At 40.3% G+C, this 23,529-nt stretch overlaps 1 protein-coding gene across 1 annotated transcript in view; it reads left to right on the plus strand.

Annotated features, from left to right (window-relative positions):
* Positions 1 to 23,529, plus strand: part of SUSD5 (sushi domain containing 5) — a gene marked incomplete at both ends in the record, with an annotated part of 42,357 nt that overhangs the window by 16,563 nt on the left and 2,265 nt on the right. Inside the window, 2 exons of the mRNA XM_079538438.1 lie at positions 4,890 to 5,008; positions 12,765 to 12,953. Of these exons, the coding sequence (XP_079394564.1) occupies positions 4,890 to 5,008; positions 12,765 to 12,953 (308 nt within the window). The remainder of the gene's footprint in view (positions 1 to 4,889; positions 5,009 to 12,764; positions 12,954 to 23,529) is intronic.

The raw sequence follows: 23,529 nt of genomic DNA on the forward strand, positions 1-23,529 counted from the left end.
AGTGGACACTAGTATAGCCATAATTTATTATTTATGTAAAATACAGTTTTTTAATTAGATGTTTATTAGATAATAGCGTATTATATCATATAGTGGAGTAAACATTATTCAAATCAGCCTCTTCTGCTATTTCCTTCCCTGAGCAGAGGAACTGGGAATAATGCAAAATATACCAATAGCTCACTGTTCAGTAGATGGATTAGAAAAGTGTGTAACTAGCACAAATGCAAGTGGAATACTTAAAGAAAATCTGGTTCCCACTTTGTGCTAAATATTAAACTCTCCTCTCATACACATATGCTAAATGCAGTATCTGAATTACCTTCACCATCCTCTGGTCTTACCTTCAGGGTGGATACTGAGCAAACACAACAAATTGTTCTTACGTGGATGAATTGCCCAGAAATAAATAAACTGGGTCCAAAGCAGTGTGGAGTACCCGTGGTTTCTCTTGCTTGAGAGGGGGAGAGGCACCGTGAAGCAGATTGTCTTTCTAGGCTAAGTGGTAATGGACTGAGGAGAACCTCACTAGATTTTGGCTCTACTTGTCAAGATACCAAAAGGAAACACCATCAGGTGCCCTTCTGTTTTCCATCATACAGCAGAGGCTGTTGTCAACACAGGTGAAATCTTTTGTCCAATGATGCCCTACAGGTAAACTCTCATGTGATGGTTGTTGCTGAAGTAAGAGTTCAGTGCCTCTATATGAAGATGGTGACCATAATTGCTCGTAACTGTAAAACATGGGACTCTCTTAGTCTTCAAAGCAGCCTTGATTTTCAGTCCTCATTTAAACTTGCAAGATAAGGTAAAAGCAAATCTTAGGAATGATTTCTCATAAAATTATTGTGTAAGGCAAAACAATTTCTTTCAATTGTTTAAGATTTAAAAATAGAACCAAGCTAGGAAACCTTTTGAGAACACCACAGCCATGAAAAAAGTAAGATGCTAATACTGTGTCTGGATATTTATCTTCCTGACAGTGTATGATACTTACAGCATACGTGTGTGGCTGATTTTTATGCTGTCATTGTGAGAGTTTTTCAGAGTTCACAGCAGTGCAATAATAGTTTTTTGGAGATGCATGAGTATTTCAGGTAGATATATATCTAACATAGAAGACTATTATGGATGATTTGCATTCTGAACTCAATGAGTTTCTTCCAAGCACGTCTGAAATGTTACTTTCATAAGAATTTCCATAGAAGGAAAAATGAAATCACTTTTTTTTTTTTAATACGAGATACAAAATCATGCATTACACTGCTATAAGTAGCAGATTATAACATATCCAAGAAAGGTGAGGAATGAGCAATTCTGTAGAAGTTTATGTTCAATTACTCCATGAAAGTAGCAATAAATAGAATTAAAATTCCCTACATGACTACATTCTTCTAAATGTCTGGGTGCTTTGGATGCCTTCCTACAAAAAAATATAAGCTTTGTGGCATTCTCTCAACCATGATGCATGATGCACCACTGCAACAATTCAAAATGATAAAGAATCAACTAGAATCTTCATTTCCACAACTTCTCACCAGGGTGCTGGAACTACAAGAGATGGCTGTAGATAGGAATAATATCTATTTATTGGTTTCTTATTGCAGTATGGCAATGCTGCTGCTAAGCAAATGTCAACATATGTTGAATTCTGAACTGAGAACATGCTTGCCATTTTCCAGTCATCAAATGAAAGCAATTGACAAAGTTAAAAGCATCAAAACCTACTTGTGAGAGCTGAGACAACAGTGTACCTACATCTTTCATCTATGATTACAGCATTTTACAGATTTGGAGAAACATGCCTGCCCTCAAGAACTCTGAGAAAAGAGGCTATTATTGCATATTTTCAGTTGTGCCTGCAGTCCTACTGACTGCAAAGACACAGTTTCAGTGCCAAAGGCATTGCAGGTCTAATCATTAGAGCTGCTGCTGAGAAATGCTGAGCACTACTGAAGCTCCTTTTAGCAGTGGTAATAACAGCTTATGGAAGATGTTCAAAGCCTGCAGGATTGAGCTTTGGTAGGAAACTACTGACAGAGAAGGAGCAATAGGAGACATTAAATAGATTTTGTTTTCCTCTTTTATTTTTTTCCTATGTCTACAGGGCATGTTTTCTTTCCTCTTGGAGTAATTACATTAGAGTGTTTTCTATTTCAATCAGATCAGTTTTAATATGGCAAAATCCAAATTAAATTTCTAAGAGGTGGATTAGCCAAGGTCTGCTCTGTTGTAGAAAAAAAAATATAGGAAGAGCAATTTTAAAGCTTCATGTAGAAAAAGACACACAGTGAGAACTACATTAGGAGATCTTGATGTCATTTAAAGTCTTTTTTTAATATGTAATGTTGAAACCGTGCTTAAGAAACATCTTCATGTACTTGGATATCAAAGAAATGCTTTAAAATCAATTAGCCACTTACTGTGTTCTATTTTTATTGCCTACAAACTTGTAATTTGCTGTGCAATACTTGGAAAAAAAGAAGATCATGTTCTTTGAACATGTGGTCTTAAATGTGAATCAAATACCCTGGTTTGGTGATGATACGAATATAATAAGGATGTGTCACTCACAGAAAACTTTTTAGCCTGTTGAAGGAATGATACAGAAATTACGGTGCTTTGGGCAGAAGCAAAATACAACTGCTAGAGATTGAAATTCAAAATCAGAATGTTTAAGAAGGATTTTTAAAGCTGGATCCTAAATATCAGAAATTTTATTCCATGCTTGAACATGCGAAGAAATATCACCTGATTTTAGCAGACAGGGTTGCAGGTAACATAAAAATAACTATTTTTTTGTTGCTGTTGTTTAAAAGGGCTGAAGTCTTAAGTACAAGCAAAGTCTTAAGTCTTACAAGCAAAAGATCCAGATTTTCAAAGATACTTCATTATCTGTCTATTCAGGGTTGCAAGGCATAAACAAGGTCGGAAGACAGGAGAGCAAGTGACCATTGGAAAGATTAAGGTTGCTAAGTCAGTTTCATTCACTTATGCCTTGAAAGACCTACTGGGACAATGTGTGAACACATACAAAAATTTGCAATTAACAGACTGATTGTCCAAGTCATCTGAACCCACTTGGACAAACGAGTTTGTCTAGGTGCTCGGCGGCACTCTTGAAGGAGTCAGATCTTAAAGAATGACATTCAATTCTAAGAGAACTCAATTTTAAACTCCTGTAGACAATATAGTCTTCAAGTGACCCACAAAAAGTCGGGAGGTGCTTTCCTTACAAAAGAAACATGCTTGCTTTGAAATTACAGAGCAGCTTTTAGTAGGGGATTACATCATGTTGTTTTTCAGAGCAGAAGTGTGGTAGGAACCATTCTGGTACTTATGCGTGACCGGTACCATATGGCTTTTTTCATGTTGCTTTTGTTTGTTTGCATTAAAGCACATTAAAGTTGCCTGTCTAACAGCTCAAGAGCCAACATACGCCGGAATTGAGATGGTCTGCACAATCGTAATTTAGTCCACTTGTGTAAATCAATTGTTATGCAGTATTTAAGTATGGGATCAAATACTGGCTTTCTACTAGAGCTTTTCCACATTCAGTAAATGGGCAGTTAGTCAACATTTATTTTATTATCCAAAATGAGTGTGGGACTGCTGGCAAAGCTAGTTTGACCATTGCGCAATACGAAATGATAGATTTCCTCCACTGGAAAGATTGCTTTGTGGAAAACATTTTGGTCTTGCTTTCACTAGAGGAGCTGACCATGCAATGCTTCTACAGACCTGCTGTCTGTAAAATATAAAACCCACACCATTAATATCCAGCTGCAAAAATTGGGGCTGAATTCACTTTCCCAGCCTTTCTAACCTTCAGTGTAACAATAAGAGCAGTGTCTTCTCTAACAAACTGTCTTTTATTAGTAAGTTTTAAGCAGCCAACACAGCTGAAAGAAGAGATAATTAATAATCTCCTCCTCTATGTTCAGCATCTACAGACTTGTAAAACTAAATACAATTTTTTAACCTTTGTTCAAGCCTATAAAAAGGCAACAGGATGGATTAAGTACTGCTGAGTACCAAACCAGAAGAAATGGATTTTAAACAAAGAAGTGGAAAAACTGTGAAACCAACTATCCAGCCTACCAATGAACCAAACAGCTTATTCCCGAGAACTCAAGATGAGTTTTCTCAGGCTGCAATGTAACAGCAATTTAAGAGAGTTTAACCTATAAGAGGAGCGTGATTTGAAATTAGAGAATGCAGCATTCCTGTCTTGTCAGTTCCTGCCAGTTACTTTTTGTGTTGGCAGCAGAGTGTCTTGGCTATGCATCTACGCCATCCCTAGTCCACCAGAACTGGGTGCTACAGCTCAGTATGGGACTAAATATTGCTGTTTCTGTTTTCAAAATGGAGAAATGGAGAAACAGGTAAAAATGCTTTCAGTCACAGCTGTGCAGCAGATTAAAATAACAAATAAGATAAAACAACCTGGAACTTATGCAGCAAGCATAAGTTTATTACTAGTGATTCATAATCTTTCAGACCAAGTCTTGAGACTTTCACTCATTTTTTATCCAGGTATCATTGGTGAGAATTTGTATCACTGAAATACAAGTGCAGAACATGGATTTAAATACACTGGGACTTGGTCTGATATTTAGAAGCATTACAGAATATATGATAAGCATCCTTTATTACTTCCTATGCCTTGGACTGATCTACAGAGAGCATTTTTTTAATTACTTCTAATTCTCCCTTGGCTTTTTTCATACGTCTTCCCATACTAATGCCTTATGTGCCAACTCTTAAACAATTAAACTAAGGCTAAAGCTAAAGCCTGACTACTGTGCTAAAAGATCTCCAAACTTCATCTGCATGTACAACTCCAGAAGATTTCTGATTATTTTTTTTCTTCTTCTTCTTTATTTTAGGACAATAATATGCAGAAAGACGGGCAGCAAACAACAGAGCGTGAAAGCCATTGATGTTAAAATTGAAACCGATCCCTTTGTGAATGACCAATATGATGCTTTTTGTGTAAAGGATGAAGGTCAGCACTGATATACTATTGAAATAATGCACAGTAATCACTGTCTTGAAACATTAGAAGTTTTGCCTTCAATTTTTCTACTGCTGAGAGGCAAAATGGGGATATTAAGGAATAAATCTGTACAGTAATCTCCTGCTGGGAGAGCAAACTGCTACAAAGACATTGGTTGCAGGGAATAAATTGCATTACCATTTGTCTTTGCTACAGTTTAGCAAGTTCAAAGAGCACTGCTGATCTGAAAGAGACCATTCTGGAGTTCAAAGAACACTCTTTATGGAAAAGGATATATCTGGCACCAACTTATCTGATATACCCGAAGCATCTCCCACACTCAGCACTGTAACTAAATGTAATTTGGAAATCTGGCTTCCAGCCACAAAACACTGTGTTGTTGCCTATCTGTCTATATACAGTACTTGTGTGCAAATATCTTCATTGCCTCCATTTTCTTTTTGTTTGTTAGTTACTTTGTTAACAATTGTAGTCTGGACCATGGGTGTGATTCTGAGAGCCAAATTATTTCCAGTTTAACTTGGTGCTTAAAATTTGGGATTCAGATGCTGGAATGCACAAGGGAAAACGGAGTCCAAAGGCAAAACATAAACTGTTGCTGCTAGACAGAATTGTGTAAGGAAATTATTGGTGTCTGCAGTGAAGTTTTGCGTTTCTTTTCAAGGAAAGCAGATGGCCTTTACTGAGAAATGCTAAGCTCATGATACAGTGAGGACATCTAAACTAAGAGTGTCAGCAGAGAGAATGAAGATATGATTGAAGTGAAATGTGGCAGAGGTGATTTACACCTTGTCGTTCAAGCATTGCAGAGTTTGACTGGCCACCCTGTCAGATAACCACCGTGCTATGAGCTTCAGGCTCCGTGCTGCTACAAGCAGTGCCAGCTTTGTCACCCAGTTGTTAATGCTGTCACACAAGCACCTTTGTGCTTTCTCACATATAAGAGCAGCTCCCTGTAAACATCTGCAAAACTATCTCATTGTCTTCCTTCAAATCTCTCTTTTGTCAGTATCCACCCAAAGAGAAAATAATTGCAAAGGGTCAGGCAGCTGTGGCAGGCTGAAGTCATGCTGTGAGCACCACTGTCCCATTGTATCCTGTGCTCCCCTATCCTTCTCCACCTGCTGCTTCTGCCCTTACGCACGGGGAAGGAACTGTGCTTGCATTTTGTGTTTGTTTGCTGCTGGCAGTAAAGGGGAGGTGGTGAAAATAAGAGTGGAATCTGATTGTGTTTGTTGGAAAGAAGTCCCACTTAATACCCAGACGCTGCACAGCTAAAACTCGGGGGAAGAATCAGATCATTTGCTAAAAAGAGACTTGTTCGCAAGTATTTTGTTCAAGGCAGGGAGTTTCCCTAGTGACAGAATGGGATGATCGTGCCAACATACTCATCAAATGTTACTTAAATACAGAAATGTTTCCAGATGACAGTAAGGCTCCCTCTTCTTTGACTATACGCACACACAAAAAAATCAGTACGCAGAGTTGATGTTTGAGAAAGAAGTCATAAGTGAAGCTGTGTCTGGAAGACCCAATCTATAGCTGATGTGAACAGGTGAATGTCCAGAAAGAAAACAGCCATCACTCACAGTTGTAATGCATAGTAACATACAGGACAGCATGAAGTAGTTGAATGACAAAAGAACATCATACGCCTGAGGATGCCGCTTTCAGTTTTAGGAAGTAATTATCCAATAAGAAATAGCAATAGCAAACCTCCCATCACAACCACAGCCATGGGCACTACCTGGTTCACCCACCTGCACTCAGCTCTGATAGCCAGAAAGCATTGCCTGTGGGAAAGGTTAAGAGCTGAACACTACTTTGTGCAAATGCCAATAGAAAAGATGCCTGGATTTGCGTCTTTCCTCTTTGAAACTCATCTTACCAAGCTGAGCAGAAACTCAACAGCTCTCCCTCTTTGTCCAAGCTGACTGAAGTCAGCTGAAGGCTCAGACAGAGGGGCTGGTTGAGGGCAGGTGGAGGGAACAGTCAGATCAGCCTTCCTGTCTTCAGAAGTGACATCCATCATGACTCTTAACAGCCCTATTTTCTGACCTTATAGCTATGCAAAGGGCATCTCAAACCACCATGAAACAAGTACAAGTCATTGCAAAATTGCCTTCTTAGGCCTTGATTTACACTGAATCTTAAGTCAGTTATCATTTAGTCCATGATTGAGTTCAGCTGAATTGCCAAAGCATATACCTCGGTGTGCCCCAACAGTTGGGGCAGTGGTCATATGTTTACGGGATCAGGCTTTTGCACATAAACATTTTGAGGAGACAGATACAACTTCTTAATGCTTTTGGAACAAATTTGGCTGTGTACACAATAAAGAATCACAGCAACCTTTGATACTAGGAGTTATGTTTTGCAGGGAAGAATGTAGCTGTTGTGTTTTATGAATACTGTGAGGATAGCTGTAGTTTTCATAATACAGAGAAATTGCCTTTCTCCTCAGAAACAAGTGTTTCATGCAGTCATTAGTTAGGAAGACAGTTCTATACTCGTTTGCAATCTCTGAGATCAGCAAGTTTCTCTCTCAACTCCAAGTGCCAAAAATTACCTAAAAACATGGTAGAGTGCCTCTTCTAAAAATGAAGTCTGAACATGCAAGTCAAACCTGGCCCACAGAGCGTGCATTCGTTCTCAATCAAAGCTCACAAGCAAACACCTGTAAGTATAAAAGAAAGAAAACAACAGAAAAACACTAGACTGAATTTTTTACTAGCACTTTTTTTTTCAGGAAAGCATATCATTCAATTTTAATTGTATATAATCATCGTGATGATCTTTCTTGTTTTTTTTTTTTTTTTTTTTGTTAATGCAACAAAGGAATGATCTCTTTGTTCATCCTTTCCAAGTTTCACTGGTTCTTTCGGTGACAACTGGTATTTATAGGGAACAAGTAAGTCCTCTGTTCTGTAAGGCTTTGATTTTCTGCCATCATAGAAAAAGTAAACAGGCCACAAATTGTAGTACTTACAGCATAAATGCAAATCAAACTTTGTTAAACAGGACTGCTGGCTCCAGATACCCATCAAAAGTTGATGGCTGATGTACATATTTCAGCTTGCCTTTTTCAGCAGAAAGAATTAAAAAAAAAGAAACATGCAATCAAACTACTATTTGGTTTGTATTTAAGCCATTTCTTCTAATTTATCGTGCTTTCCTATGGATATGAGTTTTTTTCTTTTTACTTTATTGCTACAGCTTTCTTTTCCAGAGCTTTGCATATAGCTGACAGTGAATTTCCAGCTACCTGGTGATGTCATTTAAACCAATAAATGAAGTTAGTCTTTACTAGCCCTATCTGATGAAAGAGGTATTGACATCCTAACATCAATAGCTTATGAGCAGCACTCACATTGGCTATGTTTGATTTTTGTACTTTATTTGCACTCAGTATTTTTATCCAAGATGAAAAATTCCATAGATTTCAGTGTCTCTGCAATCAAGAAGAAAAACAAACATCCACACTCATCTTTCACAGCGCTGAGCTCTAAGAGTTGTGTTTTCCAATTTCTTAATGACAAGATGACATCCTATGAATTCCAGTGGTCTCTTTAAAAAAACTCTGCTGAATTGGATGGTTGTGAAAGGGAATGTTTTATGTCAAAGAGGATGTTTCGTGTCAGCTTTCAGAGCATGGTGCACTGGTAAAGTAGCCATTGTAGATAATCAGATTTCAGTAGATTTGCAGCTCTGCCAGGTGGCGTGGAAGCAGAAGTCTGCATCTATTTTGAGTTGATTTTTTTTTCCTTTTCCCAATTGGCTGTCCTTTCTCTAGACAGTATTATATCAAAGCATCACTAAAAATCTTTACAAACTGATGAGTTACTTGTAGTTTAAATTGAGAAAACGTTTCTGGACTAGTGAAGAGGGATGTTATTTCCTTGAAGTGTCTCATGTTGACTGCCAGAAATCATCTGTCACAAGCTCCTTCCCACATATGTTTTGACATTAAAGTTCCTCTTCAGAGGGGCCATAATTCCCTAAGGTCAATCAAGACAGAATCTGCTAAATCAGTTAATGAGAAGTGAATTAAATCCCTTGTATCCCTTGTAAAAAAATAGCTGCTTAGTCTCTTGAGATGTTCATCACCAGAATCATCACTAGCCCTGGTGAATATATCTGTGCTGAACACTCACACTCTTGCTGCACCACTAATTCCTGTTCAATTGTTAGATGTTGCCTCTGTTCTGAATTCCAATCATATACATTGACTGTGGTGGGGATTGTCACTCCTGGAGACAGTTTTTTACTGCTGACATGAGCTTCTTCCATATACTTGCACATTTCCATGTATCTGTGAGGACCGTGAAACCTGGGAATGGACTCAGGATTTCCAGGTTTGAACATGTAATCTTGCACAAGTGGGGAGAGAATGAGGTCTTCTACATGTGGCAGGAGTGTTGAGGGGATATAAGAGGGCACATCAGGCTTTTTGTAATTGGAAACATGCACTGGACTCATCTTTTAGCTAGCACCAACATAGTCAGTGGTTACTGAGAGGACAGAGGAGACAAAAAGCAATGCTCCGGATGGAGAGCGCTCCCACAGCACAGGAGGAGCCCAATCCTCATCTACTACAGTCAGTACTCCAGGCAACCTCTGTAGACACACTAACACAGACCACTGCTGTTCCTCCAAATGACAAGCTGCTGCCAGCATGCCCTCTGTCACGCTTTGTGGCCTTGATCTCCCTCCTTTCTCCCAGCCCAAATGCCAACACTGAGCACAGGCTGTTCTTCCAAACAGATCCATGATTTGCCACCTCCTGGCACACAGGCTGCAAACAAAAACCTGAAGCACGTCCCCAGATGTGGCTCAGTCTGATGGGCTGCTAGGCCAGCATCTCCTGTGCTTGTAGCAGAACAAGCAGGTTTGATGAAGAGCTGAGAAGGAATTGTCATAGCAACTGAGACTGCAGAAGGGTGAAGATCTGTAAGATGCAGCTCTGAAAATTTCCAGACTTCTTACGTGAGAGGATCACAGCCATGTGAATGTAGGAACTGGTGTATATCTGCAGGACAGTGGCTGCCCCTTAGTCCTGTCTGCTCTGTCACACAGTATGCTCTGCAGCAAAGACACTACCTTCCAGCATCTCATATGAGACATTCAAAAGTTCCCAGTTTCATCCAGGGATATCATGAACTTCTCCTTTTCCTTCCATTTACACATCAGCCTGATCTCTCTTTCAGGATCTCATTCTTCGCTGTGATCACATCTATTGCTGGGTTGTACAGTAAGGCTCCCTTCAGCTTGCTTTCTTTCTTGGAAGATTATAACGTGCTTTTTAAATGTATTTGACATAATGTAAATATATTTAGTCAGTGTGTTATTTTTCTGCTTCCTTTGGCCAAATAACAGACAAGCAAGGCTTTGTAGATAAGAATACTCTCTGACATGTATTTGTCCCTTACAGCCTTGGGACCAATACTTCCCTCAGAGCAGATACACAGTTCCCATTTGTACAGATGAAAGTGACTGCATAAATAAAGTACATGAAATGCAGGGGTCTGTAGCCTTCCTATGAGGCAATAAAATATTTTTTACTCCTTTCATCCACATCAATCTCTATTCATCCTACTGGCTCACAGGAAGCGCATTAGCTGCTAACTACTCCTCACTTCCTCAGATGCCAAACCTCCAGAAGACTGTGCATAAACTGAGCTTTGTGTAGCCTCAAGAGCTTGTTTTTTCTGTCCTTGTGTGTGTGCATAACTCCCACTAACTTCTGAAGGTGTTAGACAGTATATGTGTGTGTACGGTACGGAGAATAGACTTCAAAGCTCTGACTTCAGTAGTGTGTCCCTTAAATTAGTGGCAGATGTTGTTCAGAATACCCAGCGGAGATGTGGTTAGCCATCAATTTCTAAGACCCTGACTGAAAAGAACTTTCACAGAGCGTGGATATTTATCATTGCATTATGAGGTAAATAACGGTTAACGTAAACACATCATATTTCTACATCAGCATTTATTTACATGAAGCATGTAGATGGTGGGGACTCCGGAACTCAATGGGGATCCTGCAGGATGCCCACGGTGCTGGTGAGGCTTGCTCTCTAGCAAGACAGTCTGAGCTTGTGCAGAAATTGGATTGAAAAAAGCGTGTTTTCTTTTCAGTCAAAACTATTGCTCGTTCAAAACTGTGAGTATGAAGTGGTATCAATGGAAGTGTTGTTCATTTGTTGTTGTTAGGACGACAACTATGCAATGTAGATGCTGTCCCAAAAGCAGGCTTCAGTAAAGCAGCAGAGGTGTTCTCTGAAAACATTTCCCTTTTTAAGGAGCATAGTCTTGGAGGTCATGTTTTCACCTTCCAAACAAAAGTCTTTTCATGGAACATAACCTTTTCATAGCCAACTAAATAGTTAGCTTTTTGTATCCAAGCAAACAGGGTACAGGAGAGATCAATACTAGGACATTGACCCAACCCTAGATTTCCCATATCCTGTATAATTATCAAGATTCCCGAGCTTTTGCCTACTAGTCTTTACTTTTGCTGCTCTGTATCAGGACAAAGGCAGATTTTTGAATCTTCAGTTATTTTGGCAAATGGAGTACTTGGGGTTTTTTCTTCTACTGTCAATAAGTGTTCTAGAATCAATGGAAAAAGTCCCAGATTTGAAAAATATTATGAAAATTTATTTTTACCAACACTGCAGACTTTGTCTATTGGGTTTCTTCATAAGACCAGGTTTTTTGCACTGGAGGGTTGTTGTTGTTTCCTTTTTAATTTTTTTTTTTTTTTTTTTTTCTTGTAAGCAGGAGATGTGTATTGCAAAAGAGATGGTAAAAAGTCTGGGAAAAAAGGGGTCATGGCAAAGACTTTTGAGTGAAGAGAAACTGCAGTGCCTATCAGTTCTCTGGAAGACCTCAACTCACACTATTAGCAATAGTTGAGACAGTTCAAACCTAAAAAGAGAATTAAAATTTGGTCTGTGCTGGTGTTGACAGTGGTCTGTTTACTCCCTACATGTGCTTCTAATATGTAGAACAAAAAGCTGAAAACCATTTTTATACCATTTGCCATAATTTTTACTTCCTGCTTTTTGGTGCTGTTGGCAGAAATATTATTAAACAAAATCAGATTTTATATGTGATAAATTTAGCTCACTGAGAGCAAAGCTAAGTCATCCCTGGGTTTTGTTAAGTTGAAGAGCACAAGTAACCATTTATTACAAGTTAGTAGTCTCTTACAGGGAAATGGAGTCTCTGAGGACAAACTTTTGATTTAGAGCATGTCTAGAAGATTTGTCCTTCTGGGCATTTCCTTCCTATGACAGGGACTCGGTCACTTCTCCATCTAATGGATATTAAAGTACCAGTCTTGAACAATTGCAGAAGTTACTCTGCAGTTCAGCAAAATTACCGTGTCCAGGCATTTGCTTTCCAGTCCCAGCCTACCCAAGCCCCTGCAGAAGCAGGCAGTGAAGCCTGACCATCTGGGCTGACTGATAGGAAGCAAAGCCTCTCTAGATGTGTCGGTGTTGCACATCAGTAACATCTGTCACAGTTACTGCATCGCAGTCATAGTCCAGTATATACCATCCCAATTGCAATTTCAATTTACAATTGAAAACAGTAATGAAGGAGTGTAGGAGTGTGAATCAGATGAGATTTATTGGTTTTTGTAGGTTTGTCCTCAGGTTGCTATTTTGGCCACGTGCTCAGCACTGGATTTAAAGACCACTGAGAGATCTCTACAACCTTGTTTCTTTTCTCCTTGCAGACAAGCCGTGTGGAGACCCTCCATCCTTCCCTCACACCATCCTGCATGGCCACACCGGCTTTGAAATGGGGGATGAGCTGCTGTACGTCTGTGCCCAGGGATACATCATGGGCAACAAGGAGACGGCATTCACGCTGCTCTGCGACAGCTGTGGGGAGTGGTATGGGCAGGTGCAAGCCTGTGTCAAAGGTAGGCCTGGCACAAAGAGCCGTTTTTATCCTTGCTGTATCTGCTGAACCCATGTCAGGGATTCACTAAGTCTTATCTTAGGGCCTTCCACACCATCTTCCTTGTATTTCCCACAATAGCCTTTTTCTTTACTATTGAATATTGTTTTTAGTCACTGGAAACAAGCCTTTGGGAAGAATCTTTGTCCACGTATTTAATAGCAGCATCAGACCCTGTCTGGAATTCTGTATGATTTTGATCTTCTTTATGATCTTGTGTGCATTCGTTCTGATCCTGGATGAAGTTTGTAATTTTTCAGTGTACTTGCTTTGTTTACTCAAGGAAAGGCATTACTGCTAATGTTACAACAAATACCAGAGGTATTTCTTTCGGTGTAGTTTGAGAGGAGTCATGCCCAGTCGGTGTCAGTGAGCCAAAGACATTGTTTACCAGATGGAATACACAATGCAGGTTTTGTATGTCTTTTGCTATGTTTATTTTCATACGAAGCCACAGAGTTGCTACAGACCAGGCTATTGAAATCAAAATTCGGTGTTTGTTCTTGCTTTTGGGAACCAAAGTAAGCACAGAGAAAAGCTGCTATCTTTCTGTAGGAAGACACTAAGCATGGCCTGCACACAAATAACATCTTTCCTTACCATAGACATGCTGAGGCAGCCTGTGGCTTTATCAGCTGGTCAACAGCTTTATATCTTCTTACAGTGATACATGCTGAGGTCCCAGAGAACAGATCTTCCTTTCAGAAATGAGAAAATGCCTTGTGGAGATGGGGGTCAATACTTTTCAAGAGTGTGGCAGACCCATACTCAATATTTCCCCACTTTGTACTTGCAGCTCATGCCATAAGATGGATACCAGCATCCAAGCCCCCAGCTCAGGCTGTCTGGGCTTCTTAACCACGCTGAAGGTGCTGGAGTGTCTGCAGCTCCAGCTGCTGTGGGATGTGCAGACAGGGAAACTTGCTCCGTCTGCAAAAACATCTGTTAACATTTTTAAAATTCCTGATAGCATAGGGGTGGGTTTTATAACATTTTAATTTTGTGCCTTCTCATTGCTAGGTTGAATTGACCTTGTCTGTCCTTCAGGTGTTCTTGGCTTTCATTTGGGATGCAAATGGACAGTATAGTGGTTGTCTGTCTTTTAAATACCACTCTTTGTCCACTGGCTAATGGAAGCCAATCTTTAACTAGCCCTTCCCTAGTAGTTGTTGTAGCACTCTTGAACTTTCAGACTTGCATATATCATAAACAGCATTTCATTTTGCTGTCAAAAATTAAAGATGTATTAAGAGAAATGGCCATGACACAGAAGAACACTGTGACAGAGTGGCAGTAACCCACAGAAATACAATTTGAGTTAGACTTGGGCAGCAAGATGAAAAGGTTAAAAAAAGTTTTAATTTTAATTTGCCTTATTAAAAAGTACACAATTTTTATGATAAGCCATGCTTTCAGGATATTTCTCTGAAAGCAGTTCAGTGGCTACCCAGATATTTACTCCCTTAAAAGCAGTGAAAACAGATTATATTATCAAATAGCTTGACTCAAGGAATAGGACTTTTATAAAATCAAATCAGAAAAGAAAACCACAATTGAAAAAGGCTCTAGGAAATTACAATACTGGCCGTTCAGAAATGTTCAAAAACAACTATCTCTATACATAGGTCACTCTGAAAGTAATGTCTCCTATTTAATCTACGGAAACTACAACAGATACAAAGAACACAATAGCACCATTTGATAGAACAAATTCTCAGCTACACTGTTTTTCAATGTAGTCACCACCATGAGGTATGCATTTTCATCAGCAATGAACAAGAGCCTGCGTGCCACACTCTCAAAAATCTGCACCAGTGGAGGTGACCCACTATTTCACAGCTGCTGTGATGGTGGTGATGATGTTGTTAGGAGAACGTTATGCATGAAGTCCATCATTCATCGGCCCAAATAGATGGAAGTCAGAAGGCACCAAATCCAGACTATGCAATGGGCATGGTAGGACAGTCCAGCCAGGATTGGCAGTGTGCTTCATCGTCTTCAAACTCACATGGGACCTGGCAATATTGTGTTGCAAGAGGAAAGTTGTCTTCTTCTTTGGCTCAGTTCTGAAAGTTCAAGCCTTCAGCTTAGTCAGCATCATGATGCAGTGGTCAGAGCGGATGGTTTGTCTGGGCCCCAGGAAATCCAGAAGGATCACCCCTTTCCTGTTGCAAAAGACAGTGCACATCACTTTATTCACTGAGGGCTGTCTTGAACTTTTTCTTTGATGGGGAATTCGCTTGGAATTCCATGTACTACCATTTTGACTCTGGGTTTTGTCGTGACACCATATCTCATCACCACTATGATGTGAAACAGAGAACTGTCATTTTCAGTCCCATTTTGGTTCAGTAGGTCTCAACAAACTTGCATACAGTGTGCTTTCTGCTCCTGGGTGAGCATTTGTAAACTGGTAAACTTTGTGATATTCCAGCGTTGTAACTGTAGTTTCCAAAAGATTGAAACTGGTATTCAGCTCTGTAAACAGTTTCCTGTTCATAATCTGCTGGTTTATTGGATGAGGTGACCAAGGTGCTCCTCACTTGGAGGTGTGACAGCTGTGCACGGCCATCCAGAATACGTCTTGTCCTTCTTGCCACCCCTGAAACACATCACCCCCTGCTTCACTGTCCTCACATCCACTGTTTGGTCTCTGTAAATGTTCAGCAAGTGTCAATGAATGTCACTGGGCACCATTTTTTTCCACATGGAAAAATTCGATGGCACACCTTTTCTTCAGATGCACTGCCATATCAGATGCCATTTTGTTAGACTTCCCTTCTGCTACCATATGATGAATGGCAACAAAACGTAATGGGACATTGGTGGGAAGGTTCTACCTCTCCTGCTATCCCGCCAACAACTGCCTCTGATGTAATGGACCAACACAGCGAGGTAGGAGGCATTAATTTTGCAGCAGTTCTTGTACATTACTTAGGTTCTGCAACAAACTTTGAAGTTTCCCTTTTTTAAATGATAAAAGAAATACTACTGTGAATTCACATCTGGATGCAATCAGGATTTTACTTTCTTATTCTCTTTCTTGTATTATTCCATTCCACGCATAAAGTTCAGAATTGCTCCAGTGTTTTAGAACGGTAGTCTGATAACCTTATAGATATTTTTATTCTTATTTTTGTAGAGGATATCATCACATCTTAAGAATTACATTTGTGGACATCATGGAGATCCCTTTTTAATGAAAGAATGGGCAGCTGTTGTACAACTGAGCAGGCGGAGTGGACAGTTTCCTTGGATATTGGAGTGAAGTGATCTAATAGGCTAGAGCCAGCACACCCATTTCAGTGCTGACGTGTTCCTTAATGCCCGTGTTCTTGCAAGGAATTGTTCTTACTCACGAATATACACAACCAGGTGGAAACAGTCAGGAGGAAAGTTCTCTCTGAGTGGCAGTGAGTTGTGTCTGTGCAGCAAGGAACCAGATATTCAGACCCATCCAACTAGTGCAGAGGTACCAAAAACATTTCTGACATCTTTCTGGACTACTTCAGCTTCCAGAACTGTTACTGCTAACAGCAGTTTATATGATGAAGTGAAATACTGCAGGGGATGCTGGGGAACATGCAGGTAGAGAAGGGAAGAAGGGAATCTACATCTGATAACCCAGTGGATCTGAATTTCTCACAATCTGCAACAAACATTTCTTTTTCCTTCACTATGAAAATGCCAGTTTCATCAGATGTAGAAATAAAACTGTTCTACACCAGAGTAAGGATGGGAAAGAATCAGGCCATTTAAGTTGTGTGTTTCACTGTTTTCCCTGGATAAATAGTCTATTTCCCCTGTTTTGCCTCAGCCTTTCACACAGCCGCAGGGGAGAGAAAAATATTTTTAAAAGAAATAGGAAAGTGTGGCTGTAAAATCACAAACATCAACACTGGAACTTGGGAGCAGATGTTACATTGAGGATTATGATTTTTAAAATGATTTAAATGTAGATTTCATGCTGAGGGGATGCCTTTGATTAATGTTTTTAAAACACTTTGAGGATCTGGGGTAGAAAATATGTGTTCAGAGAATCATTATTAATTACATATTCAACCCTCCCAATCACAATTCTTGAAGAAAGGAAGCTTCACAAGAAGACTGAAGTGTGTTTTATTGATGCTAGAGTTCATTATTAAAAATTAAAAAGTAAGAATTCAGTCAAAAAGAACAAAAAAAATTGGAATTTAATTAAAAGAGGCCTGATTTACAGTTGACAGATACTTTTGGGGTCATAGCAGAGAGGAGAATAATTATTATGTAAGTACTCCAGGAGACAGCAGACACAGCAATTTCTAAGTGCTTGGAGGCAAGCAAATAACTTCTCTATCACGAAGGCTAATAACTGGACTTAAGGGAGAATTTATGTCCCTGCTGGCAGACGGCACTGTTTCTGTTCTCACCGGCTCACAACGGAGGAAAGATGATCGCAAAGGAACTTAATGAACATCTAAGTGCTATGCTTAGAGGTTGGTAAGATGATACAGTTCCCTGATGCTGAGCATTCTCTGGGTGAACAGCTGGAAGAGGGAGGTGGCCCCCACGCTTAGCGCAGATGCAATCACAGGGGCAAAATGGCCATCGGTGTATTAAAAGAAGTCAGCCCTACTCTTAAATTTTGTGATAATGGGACGATGGGAAAGTCACCATGCTATTCTCTGCTGCTTCATCCAGCACATTTGTGAAACACTGATGATGATTATCTGGCTTCATAAAGCGCCTTGAGATTTAGAGGTGTTATGGCTGTGCAATAAGGCTCTTGCTGGTGACTCCCACATCATTATGCACAGCTTTCCAAGATGAATACCTGTCTAAACAGCACTTATTTTATTTTTCCTCCGTTAGTGTAAAAGAATTGGGCCAGCTCTTTGTTCCCAGTTGTACAACCAGAGCAGATTCAGATCTAAGAACCTATCACCTTACCAGCAGCTGGATGGGAACTGCTGGATCACAGCCTGAACCTCTGATTGACCACCTGAGGTGAGCGCTGAGTCAGCCATGGAGCACAGGTGAAGGCAATTCAGCTGTGCTGTAGGAAGGGGTGGAGCCTGGCTGCACCTCTCCTAGACCCATTTAAGGGCTGACTGCCAGTGGGGAAGGATCTCCTTCTGGAGGTCTCTCCTTTGGAGTTACTACAGTGAGCCTAGGATACAGGTAAACACTCTATCTATTCTCTTTTTGGTGTAATAGTTTGCTTAGCAAAACTCTCTGGCATATTTCATGGTTACAACATCTGTATATTCATTGATTATACAAGCAGCTAAATAGTGTGTAAAGCTGCTCATAGAAGCACCTTTATGATCATCTCTCCTCTCTGTTTTCAAGCAGTAGGAATAGAAATGGTCCATCCTAGCACCCACTATGGAGATATATAACTGTTCAGTTATCAAATCCATCAACTAAAAGGAAAAAAATGTATTATGTATTAATGCCCACTTATTCCAAAATATTTTGGCAAGTTTGGCTATGAGTGTCATTTAGAAGTTACAGTAAGTGGACTCTGCATAGGATAAGGTATGATCAAAATTGAGGGTAGAATGTATTACAAATGGCTTCAATGTACATTCACATATGAGGGTACAATTCTTAATCAAGATATTTTTTTAAATTAAAGTGGTTCTGCATAGTGGTGTTTCCTGTAATTTCTCATCATGAAAAGATGCTGTGTTCTAGCTGCAAACACAGGGGTATTGAACCCAACAAAGCAACCTTAAGCAGAGGACAGAGAAATGTGTTTTTGCAGTTTATTTTTTTTAATTTCTGTGGAGAAAACATATTTGTTTCACAAAATATAACCTGAAGATTAGCATTGTGGTGAAGTCTGAAAGCAGACACTATGTGCCATGATCTGGCTGCCCTGCAGGCACTGAAACCAAACTGACTGTTCACAGAGTTACAGAATGTCTTGGTTTGGAAAGGACCTCAAAGATGATGTAGTTCCAACCCCTGTGCCATGGATGGGGTTGTGACCCTCCACCTCAGGCTGCCTAGGACCCCATCCAACCTGGCCTTGAGCACCTTTAGAGATGGAGCACCACAGCTTCTCTGGGCAGCTGTACATCCCACTGAAAATTTTCCCCTTGCGTCTAATCTAAATCTCCCTTCCTTTAGTTTAAAACCATTCCCCCTTGTCCTATTGCTATCTACCTGTGTAAAAAGTTTACTTCCTTCCTTTTCTAGTCTTCCTTTAAATACTGGAAGGTTACAAGCCCAGTTTCCTCAGCCTGTCTTTGTATGAGAGATGCTCCAGCCCTCTGATCATCTTCCTGATCCTCCTCTGAAGCCGCTCCAGCAGCTTCATGCCCTTCCTGTGCTGGATGCCCAAACCTGGGCACAGTACTCCAGGTGGGGCCTCACAAGGGCAGAGCAGAGGGGACAGTGCTCTCCCTCCTGGTCACTTTTTTCTGATGCAGTCCAGGATACAGTTGGCATTCTGGGATGTGAGAGCATACTGCTGGCAGTTGCTAAATTGCATCCTTTCCCCCCTTCTCAGAAGTGAAGTATTTGTTCAATGTCAACAGTGTTAATACTGATGTTTTGAGGAGAGTCTGGACTGCATTGCATAAGGTTGGATAAACACCCTTCAAGATTTGCTTCCTAAAAGTGAAAGCAGATTGGAAGACTGGGAGATCATGCCGGTCTCTTGAGGTCCCATCCAACCCTTGCAATTCTGTGATCTCTGCCCTAAAATTGGATAGGAAGAACACAATTCATTTATCCTTTTCCCTTGACAGCTTTGTTTTTTTCCCCACTTAAAAGCTTGAAACAACAGAGGTCCTATCTTCTGCGTATCCGAGAAGCCTTTGCAGTATCAATCCGTTGGTGCTCTCCTTGCACACTCAATGCTGCTCTAGTTTTTCCACACGGAGGGCACGCTCCTGATCTCAGCACAGCAAGGGTTCAGGTGACTTTGAACACTGCTGAAGCTTCATCTACAGCCCCCAGACTTTTTTGCCTGCTCTCATTACTTCAAATGCTTTCTGAATTTTCAAGAGAAGTATTGATTCACATTAATGTGGTGCATGAGCATGACTCGCTGCCATCATTTAATTCTCTTTTTTCAGTGGGAAGGGTGAAAACACATATGGTAGCTTTTCATCTGTTTTCTGAATGCTTTATTTATTTATTTTTAAGTGGGAAGGGACAGCTGTGACAGGCGAGCAAACTAAGCAAAAAATACATCCAAGGCCTGTCAAAAGGATTGCTATGGCAAACTTTGGTTCTCTTTTCAGGTCTGTCACTTAGCACTTGTGTTAGATTAATGCAAAGTATCGATCTGACAAGAAGCAATTCTGCCAAACTAAGTTAGTTTTAAAAATATGGTGAGTTATGTATTTATGCTAGCAGGTTTTCTGCCAGACTGAAAATCATCCTCCCTCTTATAGCTGCTGCAAGTGAAAAAGGCAGCATCAATTCTGCATCTAGTGTGCTCTGGGTAATTTGACAGAAGAGTATTCATGCACCTGAGCCTGATCCAAGTCAAATGGGTAATTCTTCAGGATGCCATAGCTCACAAACCTGAAAGATCTTGGGCAAATGCATGTAAAAGCTCTTTCCTTTCTCACTCCTAAAGACAGATGCCAGCGTGTTAATATTTGCTGTAACTACTCTGAGATTCCTAGAATAAAGATGTATTTATAAGTAGAAATGTTTATGGTGATGGTCTACATAGAATCAAGTTTCAATTTCCTGTGCTCCAAAAATACTTCCTTGAAATATGCAGGGCGCTTCATGGTTGTCCAAAATAGCAACACTCAAAATAGAGCTCGGATGCCAATATGCTATCTAGAAGAAAAATTAAACTGATCCTAGAGTGTGGAAAATGAGACTCTTTGTTTTTGCCTGTCTCAGTGTTTGGTCACTGTTTTCACATTAGGATTGAAGTTGAAGGAGATGAAAGCTTTTTGAGACTGGATGCTTACCAGAAAGGACGAGGCTAAATTAAAAGGATTTTACCTTTTAATTGAGCTTCACATCTCTGGGAGTATGCCATTTCAGCATCTGTTACTGGAAAATGTTCATTTCAGCCTCAGTAATCCCTCAGACAGTGAAGCAAAACTCACTGATCCTTCAGTCTGCCAGAGGATGATGGTAGGGGCAGGATCTAACAGTAACCATATATAGACAGATTTGTCTCCAGCTAATTAATTTCAGTGTTGGCTCCTCTTAAAACCAAATCTGCCTGGCCAGGAAGGTGCAAACACTTTTAAATCAGTTGCTAGTTGTCTTTGAAATGCATGTAAATAAAGGTTACAACTATTTGGATAAGAGGTGGAGCTGAATCTACTGTAGTTGGTGCTCTTCAGTTCTGAGGCTGAAATTCAGAGAACTAGAAAGCCCTGGGAAGTGCTGAAGAGGTGAGCAAAGAAAAGTGTAAAAGTTGTGCAATCTGGAAAATCGCGCTCACGGCTGACTTAAAAGATTGTCATGGTAACACAAGCTCACAAAATGCTAAGTCCAAGCCCTACTTGAAGGTCTGAGACCCAGGATAAAGAATAGACTATTATTACTGTGTAAGTCGATTCAGGATCACGTAAATCAAAGCTTCAGAGCAAGGGGTCTGTATTTCCTTTGATGGTTAGGGAGCTCAATAGTTGCTTTCATTCTGACATCCCGTAAGCTAACATTAGTTATGTTGATAGTCTTTGCTGTAAACTGTACAAATAGAGGAGACTGCATATGAAAATACATTATAGCAGCTTTGCAGCTTGGGCCACAATCTGATTGTCAAAAAGAACAAGACTCCCTTATGCAGTGACAAGCAGTGCATAATGAACTCCAATCTCAGGCTCTCTTTAGACTACAATGGGCTTTTTCTTTCCTCAGCTGAGCATTAAGAAAGCACCAATTCATTTCTATACATACAGGATGAGGCCAAAAGACAGCAGGTTTGGGAGCGTGATTGATGGTTCAACAAACTCATAATATGTTCTGATAGATGCAGAACTCGTGTTTCCCTAGGCACACAAGCTCTTTCCTGATGTGTCTCCACAGGACTTTCTTCTGGAGAACTGAAAGTATCTCACAGGAGAGAGAGACAGTGGAGGGCCGGAGCTTTGTATACATGACTCTGGATTACTACAGTCATTAATCATTGACCAATGGTCCACACTGGTCAGTAAGATGAATGCTAGCTTCCCATGCGCTTTGCTGACCGAAGAATAGTTTTGGAAGAAACAACATAAACAAGTGAATATAATCTTTGTTCACGGATGTATGCGCATGCACTAGAATACCATAACGTAAAAATCAACTTTGTCCTCTGCTGGATTACTCTAGTCTGAAAAATGAGTGGTAAAAATGGTCAGATGTAAAGATAACATACAGGTCAAGACAGATCGGTGTGGTGAGCAGTAGACTTGGTAAATGGTGAGTTATCACATCATGATGATGTTACAGTTCATGTATATCCAAAAGGCAGCTATAGGCTGTCCTGAGGAACTCTGGATTTTAGCAAAACAAGCATAGTAGGCACCAGGTTCTAGCAGGGGTCTGAATGCTAAGAGGATAAAATGGTGTGGGGCACTGTTTCCATGCAAAGAGAGCGCCAGGTAGGAAAAATTCTTGGGAGCGAGACAAGGGAGCAAAGTAAGACTGGTTATAAATGTTACGCTGCAGTGGCCCACACAGAGCTTCATGAAAATGAAGGTAAATGCTTTGGTATTCAGAAGTACCCTCCAGTCATTCACTAAGGTCTGAAATAGTATTGGAAGGAGGGCTGGGGTGAATTCAAAAAGTGAGATTCCTACCAGGGAACTTTCCACTCTGAGAGCAGGAATCCCAGTCTGTTAAGCTGTCTTTCCCACACATGGGAAGCTTTTTCCTGCTTTGGAGAGGATCTAGAGGGCTGTCCGAGCAGATGAGGAGACCAGGACCAGGAGGGAGAGAGACCTATTGCTGGTCCCATCGTGTTTTGTTGCAGGCTGAATTCGGGCACCTTTGTGTGCGATCCACTTCTCCTTCATGGTAAATTTTACATAGGTATTAACTCTCTGCAGGCTGTGTCACACATTTTATTTTCCTCAGCATAACCACTTCACTTTATGGTAGTCCCAGATGCTATTCCAAGAAAAATACCTTTTGCTAATACTCATTCTGTTCTGGCACCTGGCTTAAGCTGTTCTGGCAAAAAGTAAGCTGGTGTGAGCTGTATCACCGCTAAGTGGTTTTGGTCAGACTGGTTTGACAATATTTCTAATCTTTCTTAAGAGTAGACCAAATATGGCTCTGCCAGAAGTCTGGGAAGGAGTCTCCAAGGAGAATGTGACTCATTCGGAAATTGAGGTGGGCCCCAGACGAAAATGTGATTCAAAGTTGGTTGAGTGTAAAAAGGCAAAAAAGATAAGGCTTTATGAATGCACTGATTTGTAATACAGCTTCTCCTATTAATTTCTTGTTTCCCATGTCATGCCAGGTTTATTGCTTCACTGTCTTCACAAAAGACTAAACACTCTCTTAAAAAGAAAAATTCTCACCCTGAATCATTTTGTTTTATTTTCCATATCCCAAGGCACTATTTTCTAGGACTTTTA

The sequence above is a fragment of the Tetrao urogallus genome, assembly GCF_951394365.1.
Source record: "Tetrao urogallus genome assembly, chromosome: 7".
Taxonomy (NCBI): domain Eukaryota; kingdom Metazoa; phylum Chordata; class Aves; order Galliformes; family Phasianidae; genus Tetrao; species Tetrao urogallus.